Raw genomic sequence first — 12,819 nt, 5'->3', positions numbered from 1 at the left:
GTTTCTCTTAAACTCAGTCTCATTGTCTCAGCTTTAGCTTTTGTTGCTGTTATTGTTTGTTGTATTTTTTTTCCATGATGGGACTTTTATAGAAAATACTTCATTACATCTCAGGACATTCTTATATTCACCTACTATGGTTTTACTATTTTATCTGCATTTGTTCTCAGTTAGTCTTACTACAACTTGGAACCGCCGAGGCCCCACTAGGGGGCTGCAAGTGCCGTAGTCAGAGCCGGCTGTTGCTGCTCTCACAGCAGAATTCTATCAAGTTAAGACAGACACACTCTTTAGAAAGGACAGAGCACAGCTGTGGCGGGATTGAACCACAGATTCCATTGTTTTGTCCAGATGCTGCAGCTGATTTTATCTTCAGAAAAAGAGGGCATTCAAAACAAAAACAAAAACCAGGTTTGCTATTTTAAATGACATTGGATCCTTGGGAGCATTGTTTTCTTTTGGAAGCCGAGAGGAAATGTCAGGAAGAGACAGAATGTATAGGTGCTGTGAGATGCTTGCAGAGAGTTGTTCACGGCTTTTCGGATTGGCTTGGATGACTTTCCTGCCTCGATTCTCTCTCCTATTTCAATTCACCTGATCCACTACTGACACATGGATCTTTCAAAAAACTCTGCAGTGATCATGTTATTCCCTATTTCAGGAATCATGAATGATTCCACATTATCTAGACCCAAACTCCCGATCTTTCAGAGTAATAAGGATGCCTTTTAAAGTTAAAAAAAGAGAAGCACCTTATTTCCGCATTAGAATGGATTCACTACACTTTTAACTGCAGTTGTATGGAAGTATTCACAACAGCATCTATGTACTTTAAATAAATAGTCCAGCTGAGAATAAGTGTTTATTTTGTCAGCTTATAATGCTTAGCTCACTTCTGAATTCCTGGACCCCTTGTACTAATTCCCTGGTCCCAGGGTTCTGTGAAGCTTGGATGAGAAGTAGTACCCTGGAGGACTAGACTCTAAGCATTGCCAGGATTGTTCCTTGGTGAGCATCCTCTGATTCCATTGACTTTCCCCAGGTAGATGTTTTCTAGGTGTGTCCTCTCTCCTGTCTTTCTGGAGCCTTCTGGACTGTTCTCTGGCCTTCTTCCTCCCTCTTTTCTGTGTTTTCAATTTTTCCCTCTTTATTGACACGTTCCTCGCAGACCCAGATATACTAAAATATCAACTCATTTAGAATATCCTTGCAATCCTAAATATCCTCCCACTTTCTAGTTAGCAGGTGCTCTATTTTCTTCCCCTCACAACCACACTCCTCTACTGGACGGTAAAACTCAGTTGTTGAATCCCATCTACGCCCAAGTCTCCCAGCCCCTGCCTCATGTTAGGCACTGATCATTTTGTACTACTATACTTTATATACCTTGTCTCTAGTTATATTGACACAACATTTCAATTGCTGGTTAAGTGATCTTTACAATAGATGTAACAGATAAGAACTGTGTTAACAACACATGCTGGCAATAAAGTGTTAAAAAGCTTTAATGGTGATAAATTTTGTAGGAGTAAATAAAAAGAGCTCACTTGATTTGTGGCTGTCCTCTGTCGGGTCTCTAGGGGTAGCCTTTCCTGCATGGGGCTGCTACAGCTTATTTTGATCTATGGTCTTTCTAAGCATTTCGATTTTGGCATTCCAAAGATGACCATCTTGGGAAGACTAAAATTGACTACTATCTACTAACTAGTTAAAAAACAATCTTCTGAATGATTAAGCAATATTTCTTATAATGCCATTTCATTTTGGTAAGAGGAAAAAAGTGATTACATTTATTGTCCTTTATTATTTATTTTTTCTATTTATGTTTTATTTATTTTACTTATTTTTTATTATACTTTTTAATTTTTTAATATTTTATTATACTTTAAATTCTAGGGTCCATGTGTATAATGTGCAGGTTTGTTACATATGTATACATGTGCCATGTTGGTGTGCTGCACCCATTAACTTGTCATTTACATTAGGTATATCTCCTAATGCTATCCCTCCCCTCTCCCCCCACCCCACAACAGGCCCCAGTGTGTGATGTTCCCCTTCCTGTGTCCAAGTGATCTCATTGTTCAGTTCCCACCTATGAGTGAGAACATGTGGTGTTTGGTTTTCTGTCCTTGCGATAGGTTGCTGAGAATGATGGTTTCCAGCTTCATCCATGTCCCTACAAAGGACACGAACTCATCCTTTTTTATGGCTGCATAGTATTCCATGGTGCATATGTGCCACATTTTCTTAATTCAGTCTGTCACTCATGGACATTTGGGTAGGTTCCAAGTCTTTGCTATTGTGTATAGTGCCACAATAAACATACATGTGCATGTGTCTTTATAGCAGCATGATTTTTAATCCTTTGAGTATATACCCAGTAATGGGATGACTGGGTCAAATGGTATTTCTAGTTCTAGATCCTTGAGGAATTGCCACACTGTCTTCCACAATGGTTGAACTAGTTTACAGTCCCACCAACAGTGGAAAAGTGTTCCTATTTCTCTACATCCTCTCCAGCACCTGTTGTTTCCTAACTTTTTAATGATTGCCATTCTAACTGGTGTGAGATGGTATCTCATTGTGGTTTTGATTTGCATTTCTCTGATGGCGATTGATGATGAGCATTCTTTCATGTATCTGTTGGATGCATAAATGTCTTCTTTTGAGAAGTGTCTGTTCATATCCTTCATCCACTTTTTGATGGGATTGTTTGTTTTTTTCTTGTAAATTTGAGCTCTTTGTAGGTTCTGGATATTAGCCCTTTGTCAGATGAGTGGACTGCAAAAATTTTCTCCCATTCTGTAGGTTGCCTGTTCACTCTGATGGTAGTTTCTTTTGCTATGCAGAAGCTCTTTAGTTTAATTAGATCCCATTTGTCAATTTTGGCTTTTGTTGCCATTGCTTTTGGTGTTGTAGACATGAAGTCCTTGCCTATGCCTAAGTCCTGAATGGCATTGTCTAGGTTTTCTTCTAGGGTTTTTATGGTTTTAGGTCTAACATTTAAGTCTCTAATCTATCTGGAAATAATTTTCGTATAAGGTGTAAGGAAGGGATCCAGTTTCAGCTTTCTACATATGGCCAGCCAGTTTTCCCAGAACCATTTGTTAAATAGGGAATCCTTTTCCCATTTCTTGCTTTAGTCGGGTTTGTCAAAGATCAGATGGTTGTAGATGTGTAGTATTATTTCTGAGGGCTCTGTTCTGTTCCATTGGTCTATATCTCTGTTTTGGTACCAGTACCATGCTGTTTTGGTTACTGTAGCCTTGTAGTATAGTTTGAAGTCAGGTAGTGTGATGCCTCCACCTTTGTTCTTTTGGCTTAGGGTTGTCTTGGCATTGCGGGCTCTGTTTTGGTCCCATATGAACTTTAAAGTAGTTTTTTCCAATTCTGTGAAGAAAGTCATTGGTAGCTTGATGGGGATGGCCTTGAATCTATAAATTACTTTGTGCAGTATGGCCATTTTCATGATATTGGTTCTTCCTATCCATGAGCATGGAATGTTCTTCCATTTGTTTGTGTCCTCTTTTATTTCATTGAGCAGTGGTTTGTAGTTCTCCTTGAAGAGGTCCTTCACATCCTTTGAAAGTTGGATTCCTAGGTATTTTATTCTATTTGAAGCAATTGCAAATGAGAGTTCACTCATAATTTGGCTCTCTGTTTATCTGTTATTGGTATATAAGAATGCTTGTGAGTTTTGCATATTGATTTTGTATCCTGAGACTTTGCTGAAGTTGCTCATCAGCTTAATGAAATTTTGGGCTGAGACAATGGGGTTTTCTAAATATACAATCATGTCATCTGCAAACAGGTACAATTTGACTTCCTCTTTCCCTGATTCAATGCCCTTTATTTCTTTCTCTTACCTGATTTCCCTGGCCAGAACTTCCAACGCTATGTTGAATAGGAGTGGTGAGAGAGGGCATCCCTGTCTTGTGCCAGTTTTCAAAGGGAATGCTTCCAGTTTTTGCCCATTCAGTATGATATTGGCTGTGGGTTTGTCATAAATAGCTCTTATTATTTTGAGATATGTTCCATCAATACCAAATTTATTGAGAGTTTTTAGCATGAAGGGCTATTGAATTTTGTCAAAGGCCTTTTCTGCATCTATTGAGATAATCATGTGGTTTTTGTCTTTGAGTCTGTTTATATGCTGGATTATGTTTATTGATTTGTGTATGTTGAACCAGTCTTGCATCCCAGGGATGAAGCCCACTTGATCATGGTGGATAAGCTTTTTGATGTGCTGCTGGATTTGGTTTGCCCAGTATTTTATTGAGGATTTTTGCATCGATGTTCATCAGGGATATTAGTCTAAAATTGTCTTTTTTTGTCATGTCTCTGCCAGGCTTTGGTATCAGGATGATGTTGGCCTAATAAAATGAGTTAGGAAAGATTTCCTCTTTTTCTACTGATTGGAATAGTTTCAGAAGGAATGGTACCAACTCCTCCTTGTACCTCTGGTAGAATTCGGCTGTGAATCCGTCTGGTCCTGGGCTCTTTTTGGTTGGTAGGCTATTAATTATTACCTCAATTTCAGAGCCTGTTATTGGTCTATTCAGGGATTCAACTTCTTCCTGATCTAGTCTTGGGAGAGTGTATGTGTCCAGGAATTTGTCCATTTCTTCTAGGTTTTCTAGTTTATTTGCATAGAGGTGTTTATAGTATTCTCTGATGGTAGTTTGTATTTCTGTGGGGTCAGTGGTGATATCCCCTTTATCGTTTTTTATTGTGTCCATGTGATTCTTCTCTCTTTTCTTCTTTATTAGTCTTGCTAGTGGTCTATCCATTTTCTTGATCTTTTCAAAAAACCAGCTCCTGGATTCATTGATTTTTTGAAGGGTTTTTTGTGTCTCTATCTCCTTCAGTTCTGCTCTGGTCTCAGTTATTTCTTGCCTTCTGCTAGCTTTTGAATGTGTTTGCTTTTGCTTCTCTAGTTCTTTTAATTGTGATGTTAGGGTGTCAATTTTAGATCTTTCCTGCTTTCTCTTGTGGGCATTTAGTACTATAAATTTCCCTCTACACACTGCTTTAAATGTGTCCCAGAGATTCTGGTATGTTGTATCTTTGTTTTCACTGGTTTCAAGGAACATCTTTATTTCTGCCTTCATTTCGTTGCATACCCAGTAGTCATTCAGGAGCAGGTTGTTCAGTTTCCCTGTAGTCGAGTGGTTTTGAGTGAGTTTCTTAATCCTGAGTTCTAGTTTGATTGCACTGTGGTCTGAGAGACAGTTTGTTATAATTTCTGTTCTTTTACGTTTGCTGAGGAGTGCTTTACTTCCAACTATGTGGTCAATTTTGGAATAAGTGTGATGTGGTGCTGAGAAGAATGTATATTCTGTTGATTTGGGGTAGAGAGTTCTGTAGATGTCTATTAGGTCTACTTGGTGCAGAGCTGAGTTCAATTCCTGGATATCCTTGTTAACTTTCTGTCTTGTACATCTGTCTAATAGTGACAGTGGGGTGTTAAACTCTCCCATTATTATTGTTTGGGAGTGTAAGTCTCTTTGTAAGTCTCTAAGGACTTGCTTTATGAATCTGGGTGCTCCTGTATTGGATGCATATATATTTAGGATAGTTAGCTCTTCTTGTTGAATTGATCCCTTTACCATTATGTAATGACCTTCTTTGTCTCTTTTGATCTTTGTTGGTTTAAAGTCTGTTTTATCAGAGACCAGGATTGTAACCCCTGTCTTTTTTTGTTTTCCATTTGCTTGGTAGATCTTCCTCCATCCCTTTATTTTGAGCCTATGTGTGTCTCTGTACATGAGATGGGTCTCCTGAATACAGCACATAGATGGGTCTTGACTCTTTATCCAATTTGCTAGTCTGTGTCTTTTAATTGGAGCATTTAGTCCATTTACATTTAAGGTTAATATTGTTATGTGTGAATTTGATCCTGTCATTATGATGTTAGCTGGTTATTTTGGTTGTTAGTTGATGCAGTTTCTTCCTAGCATCAATGGTCTTTACATTTTGGCATATTTTTGCAATGGCTGGTACCGGTTGTTCCTTTCTATGTTTAGTGCTTCCTTCAGGAGCTCTTGTAGGGCAGGCCTGGTGATGACAAAATGTCTCAGCATTTGCTTGTCTGTAAAGGATTTTATTTCTTCTTCACTTATGAAACTTAGTTTGGCTGGATATGAAATTCTGGATTGAAAATTCTTTTCTTTAAGAATGTTGAATATTGGCCCCCACTCCCTTCTGGCTTGTAGAATTTCTGCTGAGAGATCTGCTGTTAGTCTGATGGGCTTCCCTTTGTGGGTAACCCGACCTTTCTCTCTGGCTGCCCTTAACATTTTTTCCTTCATTTCAACTTTGGTGAATCTGACAATTATGGGTCTTGGAGTTGCTCTTCTTGAGGAATATGTTTATGGCATTCTCTGTATTTCCTGAATTTGAATGTTGGCCTGCCTTGCTAGGTTGGGGAAGTTCTCCTAGATAATATGCAGAGTGTTTTCCAACTTGGTTCCATTCTCCCTGTCACTTTCAGGTACATCAATGAGATGTAGATTTGGTCTTTTCACATAGTCCCATATTTCTTGGAGGGTTTGTTCGTTTCTTTTCACTCTTTTTTTCTCTAAACTTTTCTTGCTTCATTTCATTCATTTGATCTTCAATCACTGATACCCTTTCTTCCAGTTGATCGAATCGGTTACTGAAACTTGTGCATTTGTCACATAATTCTCATGCCATGGTTTTCAGCTCTATCAGGTCATTTAAGGACTTCTCTACATTGGTTATTCTAGTTAGCCATTCATCAAATCTTTTTTTCAAGGTTTTTAGCTTCTTTGCAATGAGTCTGAACTTCCTCCTTTAGCTCGGAGAAGTTTGATTGTCTGAAGACTTCTTCTATCAACTCGTCAAAGTCATTCTCCATCCAGCTTTGTTCCGTTGCTGGTGAGGAGCTGTGTTCCTTTGGAGGGGGAAAGGTGCTCTGATTTTTTTTTTTTTTTTTTGAGACGGAGTCTCGCTCTGTCACCCAGGCTGGAGTGCAGTGGCCGGATCTCAGCTCACTGCAAGCTCCGCCTCCCGGGTTCACGCCATTCTCCTGCCTCAGCCTCCCGAGTAGCTGGGACTACAGGCGCCCGCCACCTCGCCCGGCTAGTTTTTTGTATTTTTTAGTAGAGACGGGGTTTCACCGTGTTAACCAGGATTGTCTCGATCTCCTGACCTCGTGATCCGCCCGTCTCGGCCTCCCAAAGTGCTGGGATTACAGGCTTGAGCCACCGCGCCCGGCCAAGGTGCTCTGATTTTTAGAATTTTCAACTTTTCTGCTCTGTTTCTTCCCCATCTTTGTGATTTTATCTACCTTTAGTCTTTGATGATGATGACGTACAGATGGGGTTTTGGTGTGGATGTCCTTTCTGTTTGTTAGCTTTCCTTCTAACAGTCAGGACCCTCAGCTGCAGGTCTGTTGGAGTTTGTTGGAGGTCCACTCCAGACCCTCTTTGCCTGGGTATCAGCAGTGGAGGCTGCAGAAGAGTGAATATTGCTGAACAGCAAATGTTGCTGCCTGGTCGTTCCTCTGGAAGCTTCGTCTCAGTGGGGTACTTGGCCGTGTGAGGTGTCAGTCTGCTCTTATGGGGTGGTGCCTCCTGGTTAGGCTACTCGGGGGTCAGGGACCTACTTGAGGAGGCAGTCTGTCCATTCTCAGATCTCAAACTCCGTGCTGGGAGAACCACTACTCTCTTCAAGGCTGTCAGGCAGGGATATTTAAATCTGCAGAAGTTTCTGCTGCCTTTTGTTTGGCTATGCCCTGTCCCCAGAGGTGGAGTCTACAGAGGCAGGCAGGCCTCCTTGAGCTGCGGTAGGCTCCACCCAGTTCAAGCTTCCCAGCTGCTTTGTTTACCTACTCAAGCCTCAGCAATGGTGGGCGCCTCTACCCTAGCCTCACTGCCACCTTGCAGTTAGATCTCAGACTTGCTGTGTTAGCAATGAGGGAGGCCCCGTGGGCATGGGACCCTCCAAGCCAGGCACGGATATAATCTCCTGGTGTGCCATTTGCTAAGACCCTTGGAAAAGTGCAGTATTAGGGTGGGAGTGACCCAATTTTCCAGTTGCTGTGTGTCACGGTTTCCCTTGGCTAGGAAAGGGAATTCCCTTCCCCCTTATGCTTCCCAGGTGAGGCAATACCTCACCCTGCTTCAGCTCTCTCTTGGTGAACTGTACCCACTGGACTGCACCCACTGTCCAACACGCCCCAGTGAGATGAACCCGGTACCTCAGTTGGAAATGCAGAAATCACCTGTCTTCTGTGTCGCTCACGCTGGGAGCTATAGCCTGGAGCTGTTCCTATTTGGCCATCTTGGAACCGCCCCCTATTGTCCTTTAAAATATAAATTCAACATTGTCATTATTCCTGGAACATAGCTAGCACTCACTATATGTTTATAAATTGTGCAATGGTGATTGATCGACAGTGATTCTCTCAATTCCTACTTGTTTATTCATGCATTGATTTGATTATTCAAGGAGTATTGAGTGCTCACTGTGTGACAGATGTTGAATCAAACATTAAGGGGATAATAGTAAACATGCTAAACATAGTTATGGTCCTCAGAGGCCAACATTCTGGTGGTTGAGACAGATGACCGATAGGCAATTATCATGCAGTGAGGTGAGTTCTATGACGGTGGAAGGGCAGAGGCTCTGGGAATACTTGGAAAAGTCTCTTAACTTGGATGGGGGTGATTGGGAGATCAAGAAAGTCTTCCTGGAGGAAGTAGTGTTTACGCTGAAACGTGGATAAGGAGTAGAAAATAGCCATTTGGATTTAATTAGGAATGACGGTCACCAAAGTGTTACTATGGCGTTGAGTCATAGGGCACCTATTGAAAGCTTTCAAGATGAAGCCAGCCATAGGAAGAGAAGACTGTGCAGGAAACGTTCAACATCATATGTGATGATGAACATTGGTTTCAATATTGGTACTTTGGAAACATAAATTTATGAACTATTTTTTAGAAGATTAACTGCTGAGAATATGAGTAAAAAAAATGCACCTTTTAACAAACATCCCTGAATGAGATTGTCTTCTGTCTCTTTTATGCATGTAATTTGTCAATTAAAAGTTTCATTGATCTAATTTAAACAGGTCAGAATTATTCACTGAATGAGCAAATACTGTCTTGTCCATCTCCTCAACATTTCTCAGATCTGTAAGTCTTATTTCTCTCCATTTGATCCTTTAAAGTTTTCCTTTAGAACCTCCAGTGTCTAACAGCATCTCCTCAACATTTCTCAGATATGTAAGTCTTGCCTCTCTCCATTTCATCCTTTAAAGTTTTCCCTTAGAACCCCCAGTGTCTACCAGGAGACACTCTCAAGTGGTCACAGGAGGAAGGGGCATAAAGTATCATCATGACATGGTTCTACCAGTTTTTCATCTCCCCACTCCACATGCCCTCCAGCATACTTGCAGCCTACCAAAAATTCCATGTTCTTTCCTTTTATCTTTCTTTCATGTTTTTGTAGAGATGGGGGTCTTGGTATATTCCCCAGGGTGGTCTTGAACTCCTAGGCTCAAGAGATGCTCCTTGCTCAGCTTCCCAAGTAGCTGGGACTACAGGTACATACCACTATGTCCGACTTTCGTGCTCTTTGTTGTCTCAGGACATCGCACCCATTTCCTCTGACTGTAATGACCCTTTCCATGCCACACCATCCCTTTTCCCTTGTGGGAACTGCCCACTCCTCATTTTTACTTCATGTGGTTCTGATGGAAATAACCACACCCCTAGCTCCGAAGGTGGGTATGTGACCAAAATCTGGCAAAGTAGTTCATCCCCCTACTGGTTCAGGAATGGACTTGTCACCCAAGTTAGGTCAATCAGAGTCACAGGGAGACTGATTGGAGCCTATGGGCAGAGGAGTTCTATTCATGCCAAGTCTACTTAAAGGGGAGAACATGAACCTGGAGGTTTCTGGTCCCACCTTGGGGAGACTGTGCCTGAGAAGGAAGCACACATTGAATAAAGAAAGCAGGAGTGGGAGATACCGACCTTGTTAAGTGAGCTGAACTCTGATTTCCCAGCTACATGAGGCAATGAATTCTCGTTTTGCTTAAGTGAATTTGATTTGAATTTCTTTTCCATATAATAAGAGTTCTAACTTATACATCATGTCTTCTGATTTCAAGTCCTATTATAAAAATTTCTAACATTTTTATTGGTGTGAAAAATGTTCATTTTTGCAAGGAGAAGACACAATGCAACAGCATATGTTTAACCCTGTGGATTCAAATGTAACTTTGGAAGAACAAAGTAGCTTCAGTTTTTTTCAACCGAACCTGGCAAGTGAAGTTCACCTCTACTCAAGTCATTCCTACATAGCTTTATTTTTTAGGTTTTTTTAAATTCTTTTTTTTTTTTTTTTAAGACAAGATCTCTCTCTGTTATCCAGGCTGCAGTTCAGTGGTCTGATCACAGCTCATTGCAGTCTCGACCTCCTGGGCCCAAGCAATCCTACCCCAGCCCCCTGAGGAGCTGGGACCACAGGTGTGTGCCACTACCTTCTTACACTGTTTACTGTGGTAGAAATTATGTCATTGGTTTCTTCTGTTTACCTACCTCACACTAGACCGTAAGCCTCCTGAGGACAGGGGCTGTGTATTTCCCTTTAAAAAATCTTTAGAAAACAGTTAAAACAATATTGATAGTGCCTAACACATGTTGAGTGTTTACTATGTGTGCCAGGCACAGATGCATATGTTTTACTTGTTTAATACTCACAATAAACCTAGGACGTGGGTACCATTCTATAGATGGAGAAATGATGTTTATAGCTCGTCAGTGGTGGAGCTGAGATTCAATCTTACACAGTCAGTTTCTTAACCAGTGCCCTCCACTGCTTTCCCTGATTTACAGTTATGCTTTGTAATTACTTGTTAAATGAAGGAATAAATATCTCTGACACTGGGATATGATACCCATTTTACCTTTGGAGAAACTGAGTCAATAATGAGCAGAACTAGAGCCTGTGTCTCTCAACTCTTACTAAGACACCTTTGGCATTATAAAATGCTGACTTATGAATTAAAAATCCAGGCAACTATTTTTAATTTGAAGTTCCAGGTAAGATTTGGGGCTTATCAGTATAACTTATGTTTTCCCAAAAGACTATCTTCTACATTAAAATATTTTAAAGGACTGCTTCTTTAATGCATAAAAAATAAAAATAATGAGAAAACCACCTAAAATGCAAAAAACTTCTAAGCATTTCCCCAGAGAATGCAGAAAAGAATTAATGAGGGTGAAGGATAATCACTTCTACATAAATATAGCAGGTGGAATTACTTATGTTGCTATATATCATGTTAATAACTTGAAAACAAGCTAAACTGAATATAAACTATTTCTTTTATTTGTAATTTAGAAAGCCTAGAATAAGGGGCTCTAAGACTAAGATAGGCCATGTTCTCCATGAAAGATTCCTGGAAACTGAAAAATAAGGTCTTTTAACATTTTGTGATATAACTGTTTTTCTTGGCTTAAGCGTAGGTTTTAAAAAATGGTGCTCATTGTTTTGCTTGTAGTTCTTTTATGCATGGACAACCCTGCTGATGATGCATTCAGTTTAGGAGAATTTTCCAATTGAAAAAGTGCTCTGGAGAAGTTTAAGCGCCATGAATCACCCAAACCTCATCTAAGTCTCGTGAAGGCAAAGGCTGTGAAAGGCAGTCACAGAGAGAAGACATATTGTAGTTGTGCTGCCTGATTCAACTAAATAGAAAAATATTTTGTAAAGACACGAGAGTTTCAGGAATCTGGCAGAGTGGTAAGGATAAATGTCACTTTCTGTCAGAAAGGCAAAAATGAGTGACCTGCTACTCACCTCCCTCCTCCTCTTTTTCCCCCTCACTGAGGGGCAGACCTAGAATCCCAGTCTCCTTCTTATGTAAAATACAAACCCAAAGTCTGTTGGTGACAGTTAGGAAAGCGTAGAAATGCAATGGGTCATCCCCGCCCCTTCCCAATTATTTGCTAATGGCTTTTAGACATTCAAAACGGTTTTGATCAGGTGAATAAGTCAATACATTTTTCCATTGTTAAGGAAGTAGATTGCTCATAATAATAATAGCTATAACAGCAGCCGCAGCAGCAAATATTTTCTGTTCAAAAGGACTGGCTCTCTCCATCCCCGCCTGCCCAGGTGAGACCAGGAGTGTGGATGAGTGGAGCTTTTCTTTTCACCTATCCTTTAAACTAGCATTTAATTCTGAATAGAATAGATATTTTTAGTATTTCTCAATTATTAAAACATGGCAAATGTATCTGATTCCTAAACCTCTTTTCCCAGCCTTACTATCCCTTAGTATTTCCTTAAGAAACATTATCTTTCGGGTCTTTGAAGTCTTTCCCTTCTCATCTCTCTGAGTCCTTGCTCCATTGGCTGGGAATTTTCAGCCCAGGAAGATAAATGGCGTGGGTGTTAGGATGGCCTTCTGGAGTCTGGAAGCCCCAGGTCAGCAGCGGGGAGTATCTAGAGAGGGGCTTTATTTGTCTGTCCAGCTTTCTCTGCATCCACTCTGTTTCCAGTTTCAGGAAGGAGAATGTGGACTATGTGGACTGTTACATATGTGACCTGAAGATAAATTTAGAGTACCTTTAGGGTTTCTACCCCTTCCTCACTCTTTCCCTATCCCCAGGTAAGTGACCCTAAGGGATGCTTTTCTAAAGTACCCAGCGCATTCCCCAGAGTTTGCAAGGTACTTCTCTGCAGGGGTGTGTGTGTGTGTGTGTGTGTGTGTGTGTGTGTGTGTGTGTGTGTGTAGGGCTACTCCATGCACCACATCACTAGGTAGGCTGATTCTGAGCT

At 40.7% G+C, this 12,819-nt stretch overlaps 1 protein-coding gene across 10 annotated transcripts in view; it reads left to right on the top strand.

The window, feature by feature from the left end:
* LOC105498364 (uncharacterized) overlaps positions 1-12,819 on the top strand; it is a 308,776-nt gene that overhangs the window by 115,812 nt on the left and 180,145 nt on the right. For 6 of the 10 annotated variants that reach the window (XR_011616974.1, XR_011616975.1, XR_011616970.1 and 3 more), the window contains one exon: positions 10,405-10,499. The exons of 3 other annotated variants lie outside the window; for them this stretch is intronic. Coding sequence is in view for 3 of the 7 variants with exons in the window: in XM_071085492.1 (XP_070941593.1) it covers positions 10,405-10,499 (95 nt within the window). In the remaining 4 variants the exon portion in view is untranslated. Of the gene's footprint in view, positions 1-9,097; positions 10,315-10,404; positions 10,500-12,819 lie in introns of those variants that run through there. One more of the 10 variants, XR_011616972.1, reaches the window with a different exon arrangement.

The sequence above is a fragment of the Macaca nemestrina genome, chromosome 19 (genome assembly GCF_043159975.1).
Source record: "Macaca nemestrina isolate mMacNem1 chromosome 19, mMacNem.hap1, whole genome shotgun sequence".
Classification (NCBI taxonomy): Eukaryota; Metazoa; Chordata; class Mammalia; order Primates; family Cercopithecidae; genus Macaca; species Macaca nemestrina.
This window is presented reverse-complemented; position numbering and strand designations above follow the sequence as displayed.